Genomic DNA, 25718 nt, shown 5'->3' with positions numbered 1-25718 from the left:
TCACCTGACCTTTCATGTGCAAACTTTTGCCTTTGGGGCTACCTGCAGCAAGAAGTGTTCAGAACACGTTGTGCCACCATTCCTGAGTTGAAGGATCACATCAGAACTGCCGTCGGCAACGTCCCAGGGAATGCGTTACGGCGAGTTATGGAAAACTTCCAACGCCGCCTACATGAGTGTGTTGTGCAGAGGGGCATCAGTTGACAGGAGTCATATTCAGAAAGTAATCCACGCAATGGACAATGACTTACACATCGGTAAATGACATACCTTTAACTGTTAATTGACATAAGAGGTAATAAATAAATCACAGGTACTGCCTGATGGTGTGTTTTTAATATCCTACTATGAACGCTGCCGCACCCTGTACATACATGGTGTAAAACCACTTGCAGTAATGGTGAAAGAGATGATTTAATGTTATGAAGCGTAAGGTATGTTGTTGTTCCATATATTGTGGAAAATGAAATATTTGTGTACAGTGTTATATCGTGCTAGTTAACTGTTTATTCTGTCAGTGTCGGTTCTGTCATATTGCAGATGCGAAGATGCGGAAACCCGCTTCTTACTCTAATAAATGCTTTACTAGCGATCTTTGCTTTTGAAAGCGTCTTCAGAGTCCAGTGTAACTCCAGGAGACCGTGTTAAGTTTTTCAATCCTCCCTTGGCACTGTGGATTTCAAAGTTCCACCAGCTGCTGTCAGCCCTGTATCCCTGTCGCAGCTCGCTGCCCCCCTAGGCACAGACACACTCGAGTTTCCCCGCGATTTGTACCCACCCTTGCACCCAAAGAGCCCTCCTACTTGTACGGCGAGCACTGAGAGGGGACTTGTGGTGCTGTGTCGCAGGGCGTCCAGAGCCAGGAGCGCCACCTCTTCCTGTTCAACGACCTGCTGCTCGTGGCCAAGGCGCGCTCGGGCGGCAACTTCAAGCTGAAGGACAAGGTGCGCGTGTCCGAGATGTGGCTCACCAAACACAGCATCGAGGACGTCATCGAGGTGCACAAGTCGCCCGAGACCTCCTTCGTCCTGGGCTGGCCCACCACCAACGTCGTCGCCACCTTCAAGTGAGTACTTCCAACTTCTCACTCTGCCCTCGCTGCTGCGACTGCTGCCGGTGACACCGCCGCCGTTTGTCGTGGAGATACGAGGGGCTTAAAAAAATTTTTTGACCAATAAAGAGGGGTCCAGAAATGGTCTTCTTTTTTCAAATATCTATAATTTCTCCAAATGGCAGCCAAGTAACTTTTAGTAAATGCTGACTATATTTCAAAGACACACAGGACACTATTTTGCGATGTAGTCAAATATCCGTAAACGACGGTCCTAACATTCTCCCAATAGTTCAATTCCTCGACAGCCATTCCAGAACTGCTCTGGGACCGTCTTCGTCGTTGGAAAATATCCCCCCCCCCCCCCACCGATGTTGTGCCTCAATTGTCTAGATATTGTTGTTCTCTGTAGTGGACGTCGATGACCGTCCTCCCTGATCAGCATCGCCCACAACTGTGCGGCCTTGATCAAATTGTTGGCACTATTTCACTGCGACTCGACGCGACACTGTAGTTGGTCCATATGCTGCCAGAATTTCAAGATGAATTTGTGACAAATTAAGATGTTTTGCCCGCAAGAATGACACTGTCCCACGTACTTTACCTTTGGCGTATGCATCCAGTTGCCGCGTCATTTCTCTCCGACATTGTGATGAAACTGTTATCCCCGTCGCAGCAGAACTGTGTCTATACGAAACCCTTTCTGAAGTCCCTACGTACTAGAGCGTGATCGCCATTCACTGCATGTAAACGCGACATAGCTAGCTGAAGACTTAAAAAAAAGGTTTCCGAAATCGATTCTGCTAGCTCGGTGAAATATGTTTGCGAGTGTCTGCTGTAAATTAGTTGTTCCTATTTCTTTTTCAGCAGACTAGCGTGAGACTATCAGTACTTTCATAATAATATTAAGAAAGAGTAAAATTTCCTTACTGATGTCAGGGACCTCTTAAGGCTCTCAGAATTCCATCTACGTAAACGTTGAAGCTGTGAAACTGTTTTATTATACCAGTCGCGCTCAAACATATTACAGAAAACCGTATGTAGTGATCGCTAGAATAACATTATTGTACCTCGGTTTTTAGGAGATTTTCAATGTCTAAAAAACTTATGCTTTCGTATTAACACTATCGATGCTGTACAGAAGCTTTCGCAACTGAGAGCAATGAACATATACAGGGTTACTGCTAGGCATCTTCATTTTTGCAGATCCAGTACGCATATTTCAACATACGTGTATCGTTTCCATATCGTAAAAATAGTGTGTCTTCGTGAACTAATAAAGGAAATTAATAGCTTCCTGGTCAGACATATGCTAGTTCTTTTCTCTTACTCGAAACAAAATCACTTCGTTCAAAGTGAACAACTCTGTTTTAGAAGGGAGTATCAACCTGATAACGTAATAAGGACTCAGAAGCAGTAGAGTGTTTATACCGATTGTAAAAACTGAAGTAAAGCACCCAAAATGTTGGGTTTCCTTCGTAAAAGTTCTCCTTACGGATACCGCACGCTTGTAGTATGCTACATTGTAAGTCATGTGACCAAGGAAAAACACCTAGAAGGTTATTTTCGACTATTTTGATCCTAGTAGCCATGCACGTAAAAGTTAGTTCACTGCCCTCCTGTATGACTGAGACAAAAATTGATGCTCTTTTAAAAAGCCCGACATTGCAACCTGTCACTGAAGGCTACAATCATTTTTTAGTCCTGTAAAAGTATTTTAAATAAATATCAGTGTGCGGAACAATTAAGATAGACTTTCGACGTAGCAGACGAAAGGTACATCTAAAATTCTTCAAAATAACGGCCGCGCCTTGGGAATGACAGTTGGACATCAACAGACAAAAAAAAAAAAAAGCCAGAAAACGAATTTCTTGCACACATGCCGGACTACGCCATACTGGATAGCAAAGAAGTGAAAACGTCAGAGGCCGGTCGGAGTGGCCGCTACCGTCTGGAACCGAGCGACCGCTACGGTCGCAAGTTCGAATCCTGCCTTCGGCATGGATGTGTGTCATGTCCTTAGGTTAGTTATGTTTACTTAGTTCTGAGTTCTAGGCGACTGATGACCTCAGAAGTTAAGTCGCATAGTGCTCAGAGCCATTTTTGAAAACGTCAGAAGCAAATTATAGATAGGTATTTTAACCTTAAGGAAGTAATGATAGTAACATTTCGCTCTCTTTTGTTTTAATATAACGTAAAGTGAGAGTTGATCTGGTAAAGTCTTGAACTGCTTTCCTTGTCAGCCCTTTATGATCTGGCGGGAATCTCGGTTCTCAGGCCCACAGAAAAAAAGCCTATCTTTCAAGGCATGACGGGATTGAGGCAGTCTGTTTCTTTTTAGTGTGGTACGCTGTTAACACATGCGAGAACTTTCAAGGCTGCCAAACAAACGAAAAATAACACTACGTTATATATTAGTCATTAGCAGAATACTTCCACTTATTTTGCAGCAGCTGAAGAAAATGGTTCAAATGGCTCTACGCACTATGGGACTTAACATCTAAGGTCATCAGTCCCCTAGACTTAGAACTACTTAAACCTAATTACCCTAAGGATATCACACACATCCATGCACGAGGCAGGATTCGAACCTGCGACCGTAGCAGCAGCGCGGTTCCTGACTGAAGCGCCTAGAAACGCTCGGCCACAACGGCCGGCTCAGAAGCTGAAGAAATTCAGCTTGAAGACAGCAGTGATAACAAGAAACATCTCCCAAGTCTTTGCAGGACAAAAGAACACTTAAGTTCCAAATGAAATTTGAATTCAAAATGTTGGAGGTCATGGTCAAATTTTGTTGTTTGTCGTGGGAGATGTGACAACTGGGTTGCTTATAATATAGAATCAAGACGTCATTCGAAGTGTTCCCAAAGTATGTGTTTTTATATGGCAACGAGAGAGAAAAAGTGTTTTTATGAGCGCCACTTCTCTTGAAGTAACGTTTGCCGATTGTGACCTGATGGGACTCTCTAGTCCCTTTTTGGAAGAAATTAAGTAAAGGTCCAAAAACATATTTTTTTATTTTTTCTGCTAAATCAGTTACATCTGACTGACAGCCACAAAAACTGAGCATTTTTCAAAGTCAAAGAACGGAAATTCAGCCCGTAAAGAAAGGACTTCGTTGTCGCTACTAGTAACAATAGCGAGACAGACGTCATCGTATGAGACAGACGCGATAAGCCGAGCTTGAGGTCTCGGCAGCGTCAGCCTTTGGCGACAATAGACGGATCTGAACGAGTTGGTGAAAGTGGAGCTAGGTGCGTCCACGGGCAGCTGAGAGCACAGTAAGAGTGGAAGAAGCCGCTTCCTGCTGCTGGCGCAGGAATGCCGGGCAGGACGCCTGAGTCAGCCGCTGATGAAGATGAAGGCACAAAAGGCCCACGCGCCATATCCGGTAGGGCAGTCCCTCCTGGTCCGGTGCTAAACTGCCGGAGGCGGGGGTCAGCGGGCACACTTTTTAGGAGGCCAGTTGTGCTCGCTCCGCCCCGGAATAGCTCTCGACTCAGCCGCCTACTTCAGATTCACCACATATTAGCATTTGAATGAAATCTTTCAGACACTGTTATATCCACGACTGCGTCACATTTACAGAAACAGACACTTAAAACAACTACGGTGTTTCTGTCTCTGATTCCGATAGACAACGCGTTGCACCCTTTTGACGAATGATCAGATGATTAACAAAGAAAGGAAGAAAAGGTAAATATTAATAAAAATAGGGGACACGGTCCTATTATGCATCCCACAACTAACCAACAAGTGGTTTAAAAATGGTCGTAAGCGAAAAATTACTTAGTATAATGCAAACAAACATTATTTACTTGTTGGAGAAGTGCCTGATAGGACCATGCGCCCTTTCTTTGTGGATGATTGGACAATGCCCCAAAATGGTGAAACGCGTTTGTTCGGATATTTCCTTTACAAACTTCTAGGACTTGTAGAGGGGAGTGAGTACATTATATTTTGAATAGGAACCCATGTCCAGAAACTCACCGTATCCGTTCCACGGCGGTTTCAATTCAGATGTTTAACTCATCCACTTCTGCTTGAGGCATTAAGTGAGCTGACACTGTACAGTTATTAGGTAACAGTTCGAGAGGAAACATAACGAAACATCCATTTATCACTCAAGCACATTTTTTTCTATTAACTCAAACTTCATGTTCTGCATATACCCTAAACTGGGTTCCTTTTTGTTTTTCAGAAGATGTAAATATTTAATATTTACGTGTTAATGCAAACAAGTGTGCTTAATAAGTTTCCTTTAATTTACGTCTATGGTCACAAACTTTCTGTTAACAGATTGCCGGTTTCGGTCTGTAATGATCATCATCAGATCTGTTTTATAAAAATAAAGTCCTAATGTACTGTAGCCGTAGTGCCATCGTCAAATGTTAAATGCCGGCCGAAGTGGCCGAGCGGTTCTAGGCGCTACAGTCTGGAACCGCGCGACCGCTATGGTCGCAGGTTCGAATCCTGCCTCGGGCCTGGATGTGTGTGATGTCCTTAGGTTAGTTAGGTTTAAGTAGTTCTAAGTTCTATGGGACTGATGACCTCAGAAGTTAAGTCCCATAGTGCTCAGAGCCATTTGAACCAAATGCAAAATCAGCACCAGCATATATATCATATGCACGAGTCATGTTGTCAGTCAGTGCATATGATGCTATTTATATATATTTGACGATGCTGGTGCTGATTTTGCATTTAACATTTGACGACGCCACTATGGCTGCAGTACATTAGGACTTTGTTTTTATAAAAACAGGTCTGATGATGATCATTATAGACCGAAACCGGTAATCTGTTAACAAAAAATTTGTGACCATAGACGTAAATTAAAGGAAACTTACTGTATATACGGGTCACTGTTTTATTCGCGGCAATGTCGTAGCTTGTGTGAATGTGCTTAAGTGATTAATGGGTGTTTCCTTCTGGTACTGCGTCACGCCTAATTCAATTACTCAAGCAGAAATGGATGAGTTGAACGTCTGAATAAGAACGTTTCGTTTCCGGACGTGAATAGGAACCCAAAATATTATATACTCACTTCTCTTACGCGTCCTAGAAGTTTATAACGGGAATTTCCGGACGCTCTGTATACCAGGTGATCAAAAAGTCAGCATAAATTTGAAAACTGAATAAATCACAGAATAATGTAGATAGAGAGGTACAAATTGACACACATGCTTGGAATGACATGGGGTTTATTAGAACCAAAAAATACAAAAGTTCAAAAAATGTCCGACAGATGGCGCTTCATCTGATTAGAATAGCAATAATTAGCATAACAATGTAAGACAAAGCAAAAATGATGTTCTTTACAGGAAATGCTCAATATGTCCACCATCATTCCTCAAAAATATCTGTAGTCGAGGAATAATGTTGTGAAGAGCACTGTAAACCATGTCCGGAGTTATGGTGAGGCAATGGCGTCGGATGTTGTCTTTCACCATCCCTAGAGATGTCGGTCGATCACGATACACTTGCAACTTCTGGTAACCCCAAAGCCAATAATCGCACGGTCTGAGGTCTGGGGACCTGGGAGGCCTAGCATGACGAAAGTGGCGGCTGAGCACACGATCGTCACCAAACGACGCGCGCAAGAGATCTTCTACGCGTCTAGCAATATGGGGTGGAGCGCCATCCCGCATAAACATCGTACGTTCCAGCAGGTGTTTATCAGCCAGTCTGGGGATGATGCGATTCTGTAACATATCGGCATACCTCTCACCCGTCACGGTAGCAGTTACTTTGCTGTCCAGCGCCATCTGTCGGACATTTTGTGAACTTTTTTTTTGTTCTAGTAAAACCCCATGTCATTCCAAGCATGTGTGTCAATTTTCAAGATTGTTTTCTTCTTGAAAAAGCATTCGTTCCTCCTACACCATCCCTCCCTCAGCCTCAAAGTACACTGACGCCGCCTAACAAGGGAACCTCCCCATCGCACCCCCCTCAGATTTAGTTATAAGTTGGCACAGTGGATAGGCCTTGAAAAACTGAACACAGATCAATCGAGAAAACAGGAAGAAGTTGTGTGGAACTATGAAAAAATAAGCAAAATATACAAACTGGGTAGTCCATGTTCAAGATATACAACATCAAGGAGAGTGTGAGCTCAGGAGCGCCGTGGTCCCCTGGTTAGCGTGTGCAGCTGTGGAAGGAGAGGTCTTTGGTTCAAGGCTTCCCTCGAGTGAAAAGTTTACTTTCTTTATTTTGGCAAAGTTATGATCTGTCCGTTCGTTCATTGACGTCTCTGTTCACCGTAATAAGTTTAGTGTTTGTGTTTTGCGACCGCACCGCAAAACCGTGCGATTAGTAGACGAAAGGACGTGCCTCTCCAATGGAAACGGAAAACATTTGATCGCAAGGTCATAGGTCAACCGATTCCTCCACAGGAAAACACGTCTGATACATTCTATACGACACTGGTGACGGCATGTGCGTCACATGACAGGAATATGTTGTCGACCCACCTAACTTGTACACTTGGCGAATGGGTAAAAAGATTCTCCTACCTTGCCCGATTTAGGTTTTCTTGTGGATGTGATAATCACTCCAAAGAAAGAGATGAAAACGTAAGAGTTAGTCACATAAACTGCAACAAATGAATGCAACAGTTTCACAGTCGCACAGTTTTCCCTGTGCTGTGTCTAAACATGTTTTTAACGTTTTCAAATTTTTCCCTCTGTAGACCGTCAAATCCTGCATATGTCCAAGCAAATCTGAACATGTCCTGTAATTTTGGAGAGCGAAGTTGATTATGTGTGAATGCCTGAACTTTGATAATTGACACACGATCACGTAAACAATAATGCTCTGTGCGCCTGTGCAGCTTCGCAAAATCATAGAATCTTTTCACAAAGTATTTCACTTGCCGAAAACCAAACACATCTAACGGTTTCACAAGAGGTGTACAACCTGGAGGAATGGTAATCACGTCTACTCCCACACTAAAATTGTACAATGCGTGATCCTTCTGTCCTGTATAGGCTGTATAAAAAATTAAACTTTTCACTCGAGGGAAGCCTTGAACCAAGGACCTCTCCTTCCACAGCTGCACTCGCTAACCACGGGACCACGGCGCTCCTGAGCTCACACTGTCCTTGATGTTGCATATCTTGCACATGGACTACCCAGTTTGTATATTTTGCTTACTTTTTTCATAGTTCCACACAACTTCTTCCTGTTTTCTCGATTGATCTGTGTTCAGTTTTTCAAGGCCTATCCACTGTGCCAACTTATAACTAAATCTGAGGGAGGGTGCGATGGGGAGGTTCCCTTGTCAGTACTGTGGTCACTCCGCGAAGTGTTCGCTGTGAGCGAGGGGCGCCGAGACAGGAAGTGGCAGCGGCAAACGTCAACCGCCTCCTTGTTGGCGTGGTAAGTGGGCAGTGCTGGTAGTTAACGGCTGTAGCTGACATACGTACAAGCTGCTGCTGACGTGAGAGGACAGTAGCCGGCACGACCCTTCACCCCCAGGTGTGCAGTGCGGCCAGGAGCCGGCGGCCTCCCATCACACGGCGCCGGCCGTGGCTGGCCTCGTTAATCACGATTGATGGCGTTGAACGGCGCTGCGCAACAGCCTGCCCGCGGCTCAGCTCCGGCCGGTGACTTATGTCCGCTCACCGCGGCAAAAAAAACGCGCTCGCAGCCGGAATCGGTCCCGCTCTTAATGACTCCAGTTACAGCTGCTTCTTCTCAAGATAGCGGCCAGCCGCCGCGCACCCAGCCGTCTGGGCACTGTAATGGCTTGAGCACGTGACGAAGCGGCCGTCTGCTCCCCCCGTTTTGTTCTCCTTTATCACGATCGGAAGGTCGAAGCATCAACGGCTGTTGTTTACATCTATCCCAAACGATTGCAATGAGGTGACGGAACTCATGGGATAACTATATCCACACATCTACATCTACATTTATACTCCCCAAGCCACTCAACGGTGTGTGGCGGAGGGCACTTTACGTGCTACTGTCATTGCCTCCCTTTCCTGTTCCAGTCACGTATAGTTCGCGAGAAGAACAACTGCCGGAAAGCCTCCGTGCGCCCTCGAATCTCTCTAATTTTACATTCGTGATCTCCTCGGGAGGTATAAGTAGGGGAAAGCAATATATTCGATACCTCATCCAGAAACGCATCCTCTCGAAACCAGGACAGCAAGCTACACCGCGATGCAGAGCGCCCCTCTTGCAGAGTCTGCCACTTGAATTTGCTAAACATCTCCGTAACGCTATCACGCTTACCAAATAACCCTGTGATGAAACGCGCCGCTCTTCTTTGGATCTTCTCTACCTCCTCCGTCAACCCGACCTGGCATGGATCCCACACTGATGAGCAATACTCAAGTATAGGTCGAACGAGCGTTTTGTAAGCCACCTCCTTTGCTGATGGACTACATTTTCTAAGGACTCTCCCAATGAATCTCAACCTGGCACCAGCCTTACCAACAATTAATTTTATATGATCATTCCACTTCAAATCGTTCCGTACGCATACTCCCAGATATTTTACAGAAGTAACTGTTACCAGTGTTTGTTCCGCTATCATATAATCATACAATAAAGGATCCTTCTTTCTATGTATTCGCAATACATTACATTTGTCTATGTTAAGGGTCAGTTGCCACTCCCTGCACCAAGTGCCTATCCGCTACAGATCTTCCTGCATTTCACTGCAATTTTCTAATGCTGCAACTTCTCTGTATACTACAGCATCAACCGCGAAAAGCCGCATGGAGTTTCCGACACTATCTACTAGGTCATTTATATATATTGTGAAAGGTAATGGTCCCATAACACTCCCCCGTGGCACGCCAGAGGCTACTTTAACGTCTGTAGACGTGTTGTGTTTGCTAAAAACACACAAGCTATAGAAGGGCAGTGCATTGGCGGTGCTTCTCTTGTACTCATATGATTAATGTGAAAAGGCTTCCGACGCGATTATGGCCGCGTGACGGGAATTAACAGACTTTGAACGCGATATGGTGGGTGGAGCAAGACATATGGGAAACTTAATTTCGGAAATCTTTAGGGAATTCATTATTCCAAAATCCATACTGTCAGTAACGTGATGAGAATACCACATTTCAGGCATTACCTCGCACCACGACCAACGCTGTCAGTGCTAACAGACAAGCAACAGTGCGTGAAATAACTGCAGTAATCGTTGTGGGTCTACAACGAACGTATCAGTTGGGACGGAGCGCGAAATGTGGCGTTAATGGCCTATGGCAGCAGACGACCGTGGTGTTCCGCTTCATGAAAATATGAGAATTTCCTGCAATTCAAGAATGACAGAAAGGAACTCGAGCCATTGACAACGGAAAATATTGCTAGCCCCACTGAACACACACAGATCAATATTTTTCATTTCCGTTCATAAAATCTGCACCAAGCACTGTTTGTAAACACTATAATAAAACTTATTGCATTTAGCGAAATTTAGCCGGTCGTTGTGGCCGAGCGGTTCTAGGCGCTTCAGCCGGGAACCACGTGGCTGCTACGGTCACAGGTTCGAATCCTGCCGCGGGCATGGATGTATGTGATGTCCTTAGGTTAGTTAGGTTTAAGTAGTTCTAATTTCTAGGGGACTGATGACCTCAGTTGTTAAGTCCCATAGTGCTCAGAGCCATTTGAACCATTGAAAACAATTAAGGAAGTGAAAGAACGGAGAAATGATAGAACTATATTTCATCTCACGAAATCCAACTGATTTGGAATACATATTTGGTGACTCGAACAAAACATGAGCTTCAGTGATTTTATAATGAAAGATTGGGCGTATTTCAACATCCAGCATGGGTCATATGAAAACGTAGCTTCTCAGTTGTCTTGTACCCACAGACACGAGATGCATACTTCGGCCGTACAAGGGCTAGATGGGCTGCCCCCCCTCTCACAGCCTTTTCAGCTGCCCCCCCCCCCTCTTTCCCTCCTCACTCCTCCCATCCGACGCCGAATGGCGGCAATCTAATCGCGCGTCAGGGGTGATGAAGTTCTGAGCGCGCTCCTCGCGGTCCACGGACTATATATAACTAGCGCTGTCTACTTATATGGCTCCATAATCCACGCAACGTCTTATCGAGCGGCGCGTCATAGCCTGCAGTTCAGCGCCGTAAATCAGTGCCTGCTTAGGAAAAGCGGTGCTGGCTTTTTGCTCCCGTTTCCGTAAAATGGACGGCGGGCTGTCTCTTGCGGACGTCTCGCATGTCTGCACCTCTAACTGGCGAATTATTACCCCTGTGCATGTAATTTATAGCTGCCACGTTCGACAAATACGGTAATGAATGGTTCGCTTGTTGTCGGATGGGTGGACAAAGAAGGGCAGTATAGCTGTAACGAGCTAGTAACGTGTCGGAAAGGCTGCAATTCCAACCCTCATTGTGGTGTCAAGCAAAACATAGTGTTCCTCTAATACTTTGCGTAAAAGCCAAAATCGTACCTCGTCGTCGTCGTCTTCAGTCCGAAGACGTTTTGAAACAGCTCTTCACGCAAGTCTAGCATCTTTGTCCTTGCATAAACACTGCAGTCTGCATCCTTTTGAACCTTCTTAGTGTATTCAAGTCGTGGTCTCCTTGTGTAATTTTACCCTCTCCTCCACACTTCTGTCCATTACCAAATTAATATGTTGTAGGATTTGTCTCTAAATATATCCCTTCAGTAAAGTTGTTCCATAAATTTTTCTTCGCAATTTGATTAAGTAATATCATCGTTGATAATCCGATCTGTCCCACCTAATCTTCAGCATTCTTCTGCAGCATAAAATATCAAAATCTTCCCTTCTCTTTTTCTGTGAATTGTTTATCGTCCGCGTTTCCTCTCCGTATAACACTAAACTCCACACAGATACGTTGAGATGGGACTCCTGTGCGATTTGCTTGTCGACAGAGACTAAAACGTCATTTGAGGTAACAATGGAGAGAGCAACTGCCTGTTACAGTTTTTTTCTTTTAACACCACTTCATTATTTTGGTAAATGGAGCCTGAGAATTACTTGTGTATGGCAAGCAGAGAAGCCTTTGTTGGAGGTATATAGCGTATTGCTGGTTTATCTACAACGCGCCGCCAGAATGAAATTTTCACTCTGCAACGGAGTGTGCGCTGGTATGAAACTTCCTGGCAGATTGAAACTGTGTGCAAGTAAGCTGTGAGGGCGGGTCGTGAGTCGTACTTGGGTAGCTCAGTCGTGGACCACTTGCCCGTGAAAGGCATATGTCCCGCGTTCGATTCTAGGTCCGGCATACAGATTTAATCCGCAAGGAAGCTACAATGCGTTGGTTTGCAACAGGTTCCACTGAGTGTTTTGACGATAACTGAGTAGCTGCAGAACTACCACGCAATTTTCCTAGCTCATCAAATACAAGACTTGTCGTAGATAGTGAACGGATCTTTGACCCACAGTGATTTTTGGAGCAACATCAGAAGCGTAAACCAGGCTGACTGAAGCAAGAATCGAAATCATGACTTAAAAAAAAAACTAGCCTAGACTCTTGACTACTGTGCGATATGTACTGGTACCGTCCTCCGCATATCGAAATACATACGATATGGTAATGCCATTAAGTTTTCCCCTGTAAATTGACGTAACTCGTAATAACCGTTTTCCACATACCAAGCTATTTACGGCTCCAGTCACGGGATTTAACTAAAATTACACTAGTTCTAAATAAAAACGAGCTATCATTAACGACACAACTCTTCAACAATTTGCTACACGCGACTGCAAGCATGAGTTGTCGCTAGAGGAGATCGAACAAGACTCGTTATCCACAAATTATTTAGGTGACATACGGAACAGAGTCTTTATTGTGTAAGAGTTCATTCTCCATTTTAAAGAAAGAACGAAAAACTTCAAACAGGTTTTAAATTTACCTCCTGGGACGTCTGACCTCTCGGCACTGAGAATGCAAAGCTATAAGTGGCACGTTTTATTCTCGCCTGTGTTCCCCCACGTGATTGTGCATCTAGGTCTAGGACTTAATTTGTGACTTTTTCCAATGTTCTTAGCCCTTATTGTTCTCAGTACGTTACCAGTCTCAAAATAAAACAACAGACTTAATAAAGATTTGCACCCGCGAACGTTAGATTAAGCGAAAGAAACTAATGGCCACTTATTGCATAGATGAGGGACTTCAGCTGATGATATACATGGGAAAAACTACCGCCACAGCTGTATCTTCAGGATGTCGTTATTGTATCACACGACCAGTTTCGGCGGCACATTACCGCTATCCTCAGGCCCACTGCCAATTGAAGACAAATTGTATCGAGCATAGACTCCTGATGAAAGCTAGCCCACATGTGCTAGTAACAAGAATCCCACAGTAAATGCGCCAAGGAAATCAAATATTCTTTTGGCAGTGGGCCCGAGGATGGCGGTAATGTGCCGCCGAAACTAGTCGTGTGATACAATAAAGACGTTCTCAAGATACAGCTGTGGTGATACGTTTTTCCATATGTAATGACCAACTTTTCGGATTTCTTTCCAACGCTAGAGCAACCAGCTGCGAGGCCAGCTACTTGTATTCGAAGAGACTCGCTAGTGCAGTTATCTGAAACGCCATCGCTCGCTTAGTCCTCTTTGTGTATCTTTGACGACGCGTCTCCTGTACTGCGATGGCGGTATGGCTATTGCCTGACCATTTTGAGACATTGGCTCCGTGAGGAAACGACTTACTGTATCCCGCCCCAGCAATTTCACGCATGGACCATTCGTGTCTTTACGACGGCCCGTGCTTTGGGAACGCCGTAAGGGCAAGGTACCGTGTGAAAATTACGCGAGTAAAGTCTCTGTGCGTCGGCAACCATTCATACCCCCGTCCTCGAACCCGGCCGCGTACAATGGCGGCAGTGGCGAATGCAGAGCCGGCGCCCAGCGTGGGGCTTTTCTGTGACGCTGCCCCCTGGTGCCGAGCTGGGAAGTGCCTACGAGGACTTCCTGCAGCCGCCGGCGCTGGGAAGCTAGCTGCTACACTCCACTACACTTCTCTCCTCTCTCCAGCCTATTAATAGCGGCCGCTGCGAGCGCCCGCGGCCCGTCTGTCGACTCCGCTCAGCTCTGGAGGTCCACTGGCTGCCTCCGGCCTAAGCTACTGTACTGCCGAGCACCTTGGAAGCTATTCCCTAGTACACTACTGGCCATTAAAATTGCTACACCACGAAGATGCGTGCTACAGACGCGAAATTGAACCGACAGGAAGAAGATACTGTGATATGCAAATGATTAGCTTTTCAGAGCATTCACACAAGGTTGCCGCCGGTGCCGACATCTACAACGTGCTGACGTGAGGAAAGTTTCCAACCGGTTTCTCCACTACAGACCGATGTTGCTGAACCATCTTAATGCTTTTAGAAGCTGGAGAAGACTGTCCTGTCGTGGGTATCTAGTGGCTGAGGTTCTATATACATAAATAATTCCTCGAGAACGAACAATAGGGAATAGGACGTCTCTAAGTTTGTTACATTTACGGAGATCGCGAGAAGTGCCTTGACGCACACATGGTTCTGAAGGTGCATGTTACGCTCAACTGAAGACTGACAGAATACGTTGTTTTATGAAGATAAAATATCTGTTTCTATTCTAGAGTTCAGTGATTGAAACATTCAAGGTTCTTTTCCTTTAAAAGCCCTTTATCGAACAGACTTTGATGGAATGTTGTCTTCTGTCAGTAAAGTCTCTTTGTCGTAATCAGTTTTCTTCTGTGCGTTGAACTTTACCACAGAGAATAATTGGTGTTAAGCCTGTATTGCTTTTAGCCTTTTTACTTTTTTCGTCGCGACGGAAACAGCAAAGGCCGGGCTGCCTCCTTTGAGATCACGACGATTGATTCTTTCCCCAACGCTCGTCCAGCTGAGTTAGAGCTCTCTCTCTCTCCAATGATCTCTACGGCGACAAGACGTTCAAGTTTCCCTTTGAGCGCACCTAGCTACGTGCTGCCTGGTCCCACACAGAAAAGGACTTGCTGTTAGCATTCGTGACACGCCCCAAGGAGGGGGGAGCGCCGGAAAACGCACCGATGACAATTTCACGGCGAGTGGTCGCCGTCCCATTGCTGAGCACAAGCCAGGCACACACAGCCAGCGCGACAGGAAAGGAGCTGAGGCCGATTTGAGGTATCTGCTCGGTCCCTCTGAACCTCTGTAGAGCAAAGTAGATTCATGGACGTAATCAAATGCATAGCACCGGTTTCCTAATAACAGTTTTCTCGCTTTGCACCGTACCCTTCAATTAATATCCTGAGAACTACGAAAAGATGACTTGTCGAATCGTGTGACGAGTGCGATACTGCTAGTTATATCTAAATGAGTTACAAGATCATGCTTACTGGACATTTTTTACTTGTTTTGGTCCACACTACCTCCTCCTCAAACTATGGAAAGCAAAGAGCTTGCAGTAGAAGAGATCTTTCATAGTATCTAAGATGAACAAGTGGTCATAGCCCTTAAGATACGCATTTTAGAGCCCATGTTCACTAAACTTTCTTGTGTGTGTGTGTGTGTGTGTGTGTGTGTGTGTGAGAGAGAGAGAGAGAGAGAGAGAGAGAGAGAGAGAGAGAGAGACATTCCTACAGGAAGCAGTATTGTTCAAAACTAAAAGAAAAGTTCCGATACTTATATGTCAGAAACCCCAATGCCTTTTTCACAAGAGATGGCATAGTAAATTATCACAGAACGCACATGTGGGCAAATGCAACGAAGCATCAGGATCGCCACATCAGTGTATGGGCAGCAGTTGCCGGTGACAGACTCAGACAGAGCCATACACTTAAGCAAACAGATTGACAAGAGTTGTGTGCCATCGATTTCAGCGCGATGAATTACCAACGTTGCCCTTGCAGGAAAACGACCACTGTGGTTTACACATAACTGGGCATTACCACATTTTCTACGGATCGTACGGCAGTACTTCACCGCAACGTTCCATAGGCGTCGGGTTGCTCAAAAATGCCTACCGGTTCACCGGACTTCAATCCACTGGATTTCTGGCTGTTTGGACACCGCGAAGAACGGTTGAAGATGCGTCAGGATGCGCAGCAACTAATTGCAGCGCTGCCTGGAGTATCTACTTCCACGTAACGGACTGATGGGCAGATTTGCCCTTGTCTCAAGAGGTACTGGTTTCCGGACATAGGATTACCGGAACTTTAGTTTTCACCAATGCTACCTGCTCTAGGAATAAGTGACTATATATAATCTCATGCATTACATGTATTCGGAACTGCGAATATGGACAACCATCAGCTGTAGAATGGAATGACGACCGTGAAAATTTATGCCGGACCGCACTCGAACCCGGATATCCCGCGAATCGCGAGCGGTCGTCTTACCATCTGGCTGTCCGGGCACGACTCAGGGGCAGGCCCAAACTTCCATACGTCATCAACCACGCGTCTAATACTGTACTCGTACATCCGTTGCATGCATATCCAAAAGAACTTTCAAATGGCTCTAAGGACTATGGGACTTAACATCTGAGGTCATGAGTCCCCTCGTCTTAAAACTACAAGGACATCACATACATCCATGCCCGAGGCAAGATTCGAACCTGCGACTGTAGCAGCACTACGGTTCCGGACTGAAGCGCCGAGAACCGCTCGGCCACAGCGGCCGGCTAAAGGTTCTTTGCATAGTAATTCAGAACACAGGAACAACAATATCGTATCGTATGCATAATGTCGGTGCATCAAAGCACTTCTTATGAGCGCCCAAAAAATAACAATTGACTCTGCAGTCCCTGTAGAGCCACTCCCAGGGGGCTATTTTACGTGTGTAAAAACTCAGCCATTCGGTATCCACTGCTGGCTTGTCTCATCCAGCTACTTCTAAAGATATTACAGCCTTCAGCCAAATTCATCTGTATTACTGCTGCATGTTTTCTAATGCCATCTGTCCACCTTCTATTAGATCGTTTCCTAGTTCCTTTCTTAGCTCTTTTAATCCGTTAAATTTCGGTTACACGGTGAATAATAGAAATTTAATGGTTGTCCATTCAACTAAATACACAGAGATTACAATTACGAATAAATTAAATTGGAACCATCACACACAAAATCCGTGGAGAAGGCGAACCAAAGACTGCGTCTTACTGGTAGAATACTGAGATGCACCACATACACTAACGAGTATGCCTACACTACACTCGTACGTCCTCTGCCGGAGTACTGCTGCACGGTATGTGATCCTTGCCAGATAGGATTGAGGGAGGACATCGAGAAAGGTTAAATGACAACAACTCGTTTTGTGTTATCGCGAAATAGTGGTGAGAGAGTAGCGGATCTTGTAAGCGATTTGAGGTGGCAGTCATTAAAACAAGAGTTTCTCGTTATGGCGATATATTTTCACGTATTTCCAATGACCAAAATAATTTGTTGACTGTCACCTACGTAGGGACAAATGACAATCGTGATAAAACAAGAGAAACCAGAGCTCGCACGGAAAGATTTAGTTATTTTTGCCACGTGCTATCTGAGAGCGGAACGGCAGGGAAATGGTCTGAAAGTGGTTCTGTCAACACCCTCTGCCAAAAAATTGTGGATAACAGATTAGTCATGTAGATGCAGATGCAGATGTAGCATGAAGTTCGAAGGCCACTCTCCGGTCGAGACAGGAGTGCCAATATCTTCGTACGTCTACCTTCACATAGACCAGGGAATACCAAGTGTTTTTAATGATCTTTCTTTTATTGCTATCGATTTCAATGCTACAGTGCACCATTTTCTGGTTCCCGAATACAGTAAACACATTTTTTGTCATCGTAAATAATGAAACTATATATGATTATGCTGAAACTAATCACACGTACATTACTTCTATTAGATTAAAATAGTACCAGTTTCCATATGTATCATGTAATAATCAAAGTAGTAAAACCATTCGTTTCCTTTTTTACTAAGAGAGGCATCTCCTTAGTATTACAGATATTTAGGGCTAATCGCTAATTCTCCTTTCTGTTCGGGTAATTCTTTCGACAACTTTTTGCGGTAAAAATATGACGATTAATGAAATATCTAGACATTAATATAGTTATTAGGTTCTGAACATATTTTTAAAAAATATATATTCCGTCAGAGGAGGAAGACTACTGCAAGTGGAAATGGACGGAAAATTTGACTAAGATAGTTCTTAGTAGATTAATAGATAAAGATGGTTATCGTCTGGTCCCTGAAGAATAGGACATCCACCAGCTGGAAAATACTACGACCTGAGGAGGGGAAGACAAAAGTCGGACTGAAGGCTCAGCAGCTGACTTCGCTTCGAAAGGATTTGGAGATTATAATTGTAATGAACAGTAATAACAAGAAAGAGGGAAGTCGCACGCATGAAAAATTGACATAACGCAGGATTCTTTCCAAGGCCTGAGTCTTATTATTTACATAGTGGCAGTCAGTCACCCTGCTGCTGCTGGCCGTACCAACATTAGTACTTGAGTCACGCCCGGTAAGCGTATATTACGCCCCCGCTTCCTTGCAAAGTCAGGGAAATAACCACTGAGGAGATCAGCAGTGCAACATATTCCAGTGATTCACTAGTTTGATAGTGACCGTGAAAGCCATCCGAGGCGATGCGGTGCTACGGAGGAGATCGTACGAGTGAGTCAGCTGTAGGACAAAGCTCTGCTTTCAGTCATTGTCCACAACTGCACCTGTCTACAGTGGACCGTGAATCATTGCGCTGTCGGTGTCTTGACGCGCGTGCTGAATTAGAACGATGCTCTCGGGTATTTAGAACATAGCAATGTTGGTCTTTGTACTGCAGTAGTTCCTTGCATTCTTCACTAGTTGTGACACACAGTAGTTCTCTCTGCCACTCGCCGTGAACGTGTGCTCCGTTCCTTTTTTTCAGTTATACAATTATTGCTAGTAGTGTTGGCCCTCTTTTAAAATCATCAATTTCGAATAAGTCCGGCTTGAGTCTGAGAATTCCTACAAACCATGTGTGGATCTCGTTAGTTACCAGGTCAATAAAAGCAAGGTTCCGATCAATTGACCAATGATTCTTACTGGTTCTTGACATGACGTTAATGCTACATCCGTCACAAATGCCACATTGTATCAGATTTTACATAACATATAACTGGCTAAAATATTCGTTTTCCAAATAGAAAGAAGGCAAAGGCGATTCTTAGATTACCTCTACACATTTTCAGTCCTACACTACTTACTGAACAGAAGATTCCATTCTCTGCTCTGTTGTTCCTTTCTATGTGCTCTATAATCATTTCACCTGCGCTGTTTTCGTAAGGTATTAAACTGTTTTCGTAAGGTATTAAACTCAAATGGCAGTGGTGACGTGGTGCATTGTATTGCTGAAAGTGTAGGTCGCCAGCAGATAGCAATACATGATCCAACAGTAGGTTCCAGCATCATTCGCCGATGATAGGAAAATGCAGAAACACAAGAGTCTCATATCATCCCGTGTCAACAACTTTCACATCACAAAAACTTCAATAGACGCATGAACAGAAACCTGTCGGTAAGCGGAATGCGTAAACTCAGGAATTTTCGATGTCTTCGATGTGGCCATCAAAGTATAGCAACGGGTACAGCGACTCTTAAGCCCAGACGACCATTTTCCATGCCTCGAGCGTCCCGTGGTGGTGGTCCACTGTGTCTAAACTTTAATTTAGATCCATACTTACTGTCAATATCTGCGTCTCATTCCCAGTAAATATGAACCTTACAGCAAGTTACGTATTTGTAAGTTGAAACAGATCCTAGGAATATTTGTTTTTCAGCTTCACTTTCACGTAAGAATTTTTTGTCAGCGTGTAAAATTGCGCCGTAATCAAAGACATAAGCAGGCCGCAAGGATTGTTCTGACGTGAGTGATGGGAAACTTGTACTCGTCTCATCTAACAATTTTTGGTGCTTGTTCTGTTTTTCGGCTTTCACGAGCAAATATTTACGGTATATTCGCGGAATATGCCTCGCAGTTCCACTTTCAGCAACCTCAATCAACAATTCTCAATTTGATTTCCTCTTCATTGTATAAACATGCTCCTATTAGAGTTGGTATATTTTTTACTGTAATTGAATCTAAGAAAGAAGACTTCTCCCTCAGTCAAGAAAGGACCTGGTGTATAAAATAAATGGTGTATAAAATAATGACTACAAGCGGTCTCGATGGTGAATGGAGTAGGTGTTGTAACTCCACGAGAAATGTTATCAGAAATCATAAAATAACAATTTCGTGACTCTTTTTGCACTTTCTGATTATTTTGAAAGCTTAATTTCGCAGAGGGGAGGGGGGGGGGTGAAGTGTATCTGTCAGACTCTGCATGTATTAGGACTCCTATAGTGTAAAGGCAGCCAGCAAGCAGAGATCACTGTTACAGTCTCCAAAATCAGACAAATATAGACATTTTGTGAAACTAGACAACACATATATTACATTCTGATACCACCGGAGAGGAATATTCATAATATGCGGCGTCCACGTGTCCCATACCGGAGTGGCGACGATGTAGTCGTATCGCAAGAGAATTTTTCTAATGAAAAAGTCGTTGCTCTGATACTGTTACCAGCTACGTATATCTCTGCTCTCACAGTGTGACTGACCGACCAGTAGCACTATCTGTTGTAGACGATAGCCGCAGATGGGACTATCCATAGCGACCACTTCCTTCACGTCTCAGTAGAGAGCTATCAGTCGTGAGCATGATCCAACACAGGCGGACGCCGCCTGTGAAACGTCTGTCCATAGCTCAAAAAGTACGACGGGAACAACGACCGATGTAAACAGATGGAACTGCGTTCTTTGCCATAAAAGTAATCGTATCGCTGCGGATGTTGACGCCCTAGCTGTGTTTTGTGGATGCTGCAACCCAATTGCTGCAGCTGCAAGCGATACGGGGAAATGCGAGTCTGACGAAAGTCTACTTGGAGATGTCTTCTTCTGTGTACACAGTCCAAATTGAATATTGCTTTTACTGGTTAGACCCTCACGTATAGCAGACACAGAGCAATCTCAACGCAGGCCTGCTCATACATCTGCGAAATTCGAATCAGAATCCAAAAGCGTCGACTATAATGCGTAAGTAATCTCGGGCTCATGGAGGAATTTTCCGGGAGAATGGCGTTTACTCTCTTGTGTAATGTACATATGTACATTGTGAGAGTACAAATCGGAGAACTTCGTTTTTAAAACTACCAACGTGATCGTGCATATTCACTCGCGCGCAGTTAAGACACATCTACCTCGTAGCGTGTAGTAACTTCTTGCGTCCTGACCACGGCAGCATCTGGTCGCGGCATTGAATCCAGAAGGCACTGTAAGCTTTGGAACCCAACCCAATTCGTGAGCGCTCGCCTGCGCTCCATCTTTCAAGTGGATTTGTCGGAGTTTGGTCACCCTCCATCACGTCCCAAATGTGCTTGATAGTATCAACGTGACGTGCCGTGTGGTGCCTTATGAGCACCCGTGAGTCTGTCAAGTGTTACTTACACCGAACTGCCTCCGTTTGGCAGGGGTGACGTTGTGAACTGCATTGTTGAAGGTGCAGGTCGCCAGCACATAAGAATACACAACGAAACAGTAGTTTTGTGTGTCTTTCATCCGTTTCATCCCATGTCAATTGTTACCACACGACAGAAACTTTGACAGCTGGATCCTGTTGGTAAGCTGAATGCATAGATTCACGTAGTTTTAAATGTATTCGTACTCTGCCATTAGCGTACACTTAGATGACAAGTCATCGGATAGCGATATGCACATATACAGATGGCGATAGTATCGCATGCACAAGGTATAAAAAGGTAGTGCATTGGCGGAGATATCATTTGTACTCAAGTGAGTCAGGTGAAAAGTTTTCCAACATTATTGTGGCCGCAGACTTTCAAAAATGTTCATATGTGTGTAAAATCTTATGGGACTTAACTGCTAAGGTCACCAGTCCCTAACCTTACACACTACTTAACCTAAATTATCCTAAGGACAAACACACACACCCATGTCCGAGGGAGGACTCGAACCTCCGCCGGGATCAGCCGCACAGTCCATGACTGCAGCGCCTGAGACCGCTCGGCTAATCCCGCGCGGCGCAGACTTTGAATGCGGAATGGTATTGGAGGTGGTATTCCGAGATACATAGTGCCAAGAGTATATCTAGAAAACCAACTTTCAGGCATTACCTCTCACCACGGGCAACGCAGCGACCGACGGCCTTCACTTAATGACCTGTAGCAGCGGCGTTTGCGTAGGGTTGTCAGTGCTAATTGAGAAGCGAAACTGCGTGAAATAATCGAAGAAATTAATGTGGGTCGTACGACGAGTGTACCCTTAACACAGCATGGCGAAATTGTGCATTGACGGGCTATGGCAGCCGAAGACCGTTGCAAGTGCCTTTGCTATCAGCTCGACTTCGCCTGCAGCACCTCTTCTGGGCTTTTGACCATATCGGTTGGACCCTACATGACCGGGTAACCGTGGTGCGATGAGTGCCGATCTCAGTTGTTAAGAGCTGATTGTAGAATTAGTGTATGTCGTAGACACCTCGAAGCCATGGACCCAAGTCGTCAACAAGGCACTGTGCAAGCTGGTAGTGGGCTGTGTTTACGTGGCATCGACTGGGTCCTCTAGTCCATCTGAACCGATCATTGACTGGAAATGGTTATGTTCGGCTACTTGGAGACCATTTGCAGCCATTCATGGACTTAAATGTTCCCAAACAACGATGACATTTTTATGGATGACAATGCACCATGTCGCTGGGCTCCAGTCGTTCGCAATTGGTTTGAAGAAGATTCTAGACAATTCGAGCAAATGATTTGGCCGCCCAAATCGCTCGATATGAACCCCAGCGAGTATTTATGGGACATAACCGAGAGGTCAGTTCGTGCACAAGATACTGCACCAGCGACGCTTTCGCAATTATGGACAGCTATAGAGGCAGCGTGGAAGGGGACTGCCAACGACTTGATGAATCCATGCCACATCGAGTAGCTGCACTACGCTGGGCAAAAGTAGATCCGACATGATATTAGGAGTTATGTCATGACTTTTATAAGTGTGTTCCGATGGTGGTAGTCCACTGCAAATAATTGTGTTTCTGCAGCGTCACGTCCCATGCACAGTTTCAGCGGAACATAATCACCCACTCACCTGACTTGGTGCCCAGTGACTATCACCTGTCCCCAAGGTTAAAAGAACATTTGGCCGGAAAGCGATTCAGCTCCGACGACGAGGTGAAAGAAGAGGAGGTTCATAACTTTCTGAACAGCATAGCGGCGATCAGGTATGACATGGACATACAAAAACTGCCACAACGCCTACAAAAATGAATCGTCAGGCATGGTGATTATGTCGAAAAATAGATAAATGTTCAAGCTGTAAACTGATGTAAACCATTGTAGAAATAAACAAGTCTATGTACTTATAAATAGAAGAGGAGATCTCACTTTTGGTATTACCCTCTTAAAAAAGTAAGTAGAATGACTGAATGTGAGTTGCAATTTGCCAGATTCATTGAGTTCTTTTGTCCGTAATGTAGTTACCTTGTTCTCTTGCCGTACCATACGACGAGTAATACTTATTTGCTTACATGGAACGTCGGTTGACGCATCAATTTGATCCGGGTTTGCAGCAAGATAAGGTTTCGCAAAGCAACTTTGTGCTACAAGCGCAGACACAATGTGTTATGCACGACAGTGGTGCGAGCACGTAACACGATACACGTCGACTGCACCTCGTGTGTCTGCGGCTGCGTCCGCAACGCCTGAAATACAAGATGATCAAGTGGCTGCCTAAGCGTGGGAAGAAACCCCGTGACGGGGCAGCCGACCCGATGAACGCGCGCAGCCAAAATAGACAGTGCACCAGGGGGAGACGGGCTGCCAACTTGTCAATAGGAACGCTGAGGCCGTTACGTTGCACCTGGGCCGCGTGGGAGGAAGTAGGCGGCAGAGGGGTGCAGGTGGCATGGGCGGTGGGATTTGCGGGGAGGGCAAAATCTGTCGCACCTGCACAGGCGCAGCAGACTGCAGCTGTCGACATAAACTGTAGTAATCAAATAAGCTCACCGGAAAAAAAATTAATCACCCCGTGATAAATCATTATAAGCATAGATTAGTATCGTGGAATATCCCCTCCCCTTCCACCCTGGACATGATAATCGTATGGATTCGGTTAGGAAGTTAGTCAACAAGGTTCTGCAGGCTTGTCGCATTCGGTTTAAGCTACTCGCTGAGGATTTGATCGCACAGTTCCACCAAATTGCGTGCGATTTCCCTTTTTTGCCACTGTATCACTTCCTAACATTTACCCCTGTTTACGTAAAATGTCAGTTTTAAACCTGAAATCTCTGTCTGATAGCTACTGCGTATGCTCGTGTAGAGAAAAAGCGCGCGCGTTTGAGCACACGTCCGCTGCACCATCTGTAAAGATTAAGCGGTTCATCTGTGCGTGCATAGTAAGGTGACTAATTTTTTGTACGGTGAGCGTAAATGTCGAAGGATATGAAAGGGACGCCGTAAATGAGAAGGGAGAGAGGCAGAGTTGTAGCGTATCCCTGACGTTATTCACTCTGGAGTGAAACCAAGGAGGAGGAAACCAAGGAGAAATTTGGAAAGGAAATTGAAGTTCAGGGAGAAGTAATAAAAATTTTGCGGTTTGCCGATAACATTGCAATTCTGTCAGAGAAGGCTAAGAAACTGCAAGAGCAATTGAACGGAATGCGTAGTGTCTTGAAAAGAGAATATTAGATGAACATCAACAAAAGTAAAACAAGGGTAATGGAATGTAGTCGAATTAAATCAGGCGGTGCTGAGGGAATTAGATTAGGAAATGAGAAATTAAAAGTAGTAGGCGAGGTTTGCTACCCAGTCAAGAAAATTAATGATACCCGAAGTTGAGAGGATATAAAATGTAGATTGACAATGGCAAGAAAATAATTTTTGAGAAAGAGGAATTTGTTAAAATCTAAAATAAATTTACGTATTATTAAGTCTTTTCGGAAGGCATTTGTCTGGAGTGTAGCCACGAGGATATAAGCAATTCAGACGAGAAGAGAATAGGAGCTTTTGAAATTTAGTGCAATAGAAGAATGTTGAAAATTAGTTGGATGAATCGGATAACAAGTGAGGAGGTACGGAACTGGATTAGGGAAAAATGTGTACGGCATAACTCGATAAAAAGGAGGGGTCGGTTGATAGGACACATCCAGAGGCATCAAGGAATTGTCAATTTTGTAGTGGAAGTATGTGTGTGCAGAGGTAAAAATTGTGCAGGAAGACCAAGAGATGAATTCAGTAAGTTCAAACAGCTGTAGGTTGCGGTAGTTATTTAAAGATGACGAGGCATACACAGGATAGACTAACACGGAGAGCTGCATCAAACCTGTCTTTGGACTTAAGACCACAACAAGTGGCTCGTCGGCCTGACGCAAATCGTTCCATTTCTGTCACTTTCGAGTCGGTTTCGCTGCTTATTACGTGCTCCAACTACTGCTCATATCTTATAGCTCTACGGACTTGGATAGAAACATTTAATAAAAATTCGAGACCTTCACGTGAGTGGTAGGCAACTGCATACCACACCCAACAGAACCACGTCTAGTAAAACACCGCAATGTTCAAACTAACCTTCAAATTATTTACTGATTTAGGTAAAGATTTTTATTATCTGTCCAAGTGTACGTGATACAGGCCAGCACATTAGATCACGCAACGCTACTACACTCTGC

General features: G+C 44.7%; 1 protein-coding gene across 4 annotated transcripts in view; it reads left to right on the top strand.

The window, feature by feature from the left end:
* LOC126458354 (uncharacterized) overlaps window positions 1–25718 on the top strand; it is a 606831-nt gene that overhangs the window by 560367 nt on the left and 20746 nt on the right. For all 4 annotated transcript variants that reach the window (XM_050095323.1, XM_050095324.1, XM_050095322.1 and 1 more), the window contains exon 5: window positions 849–1066. In XM_050095323.1, coding sequence (XP_049951280.1) covers window positions 849–1066 — 218 coding nt within the window. The remainder of the gene's footprint in view (window positions 1–848; window positions 1067–25718) is intronic.

This window comes from Schistocerca serialis, chromosome 2, assembly GCF_023864345.2.
Source record: "Schistocerca serialis cubense isolate TAMUIC-IGC-003099 chromosome 2, iqSchSeri2.2, whole genome shotgun sequence".
Lineage (NCBI taxonomy): Eukaryota > Metazoa > Arthropoda > Insecta > Orthoptera > Acrididae > Schistocerca > Schistocerca serialis.
This window is presented reverse-complemented; position numbering and strand designations above follow the sequence as displayed.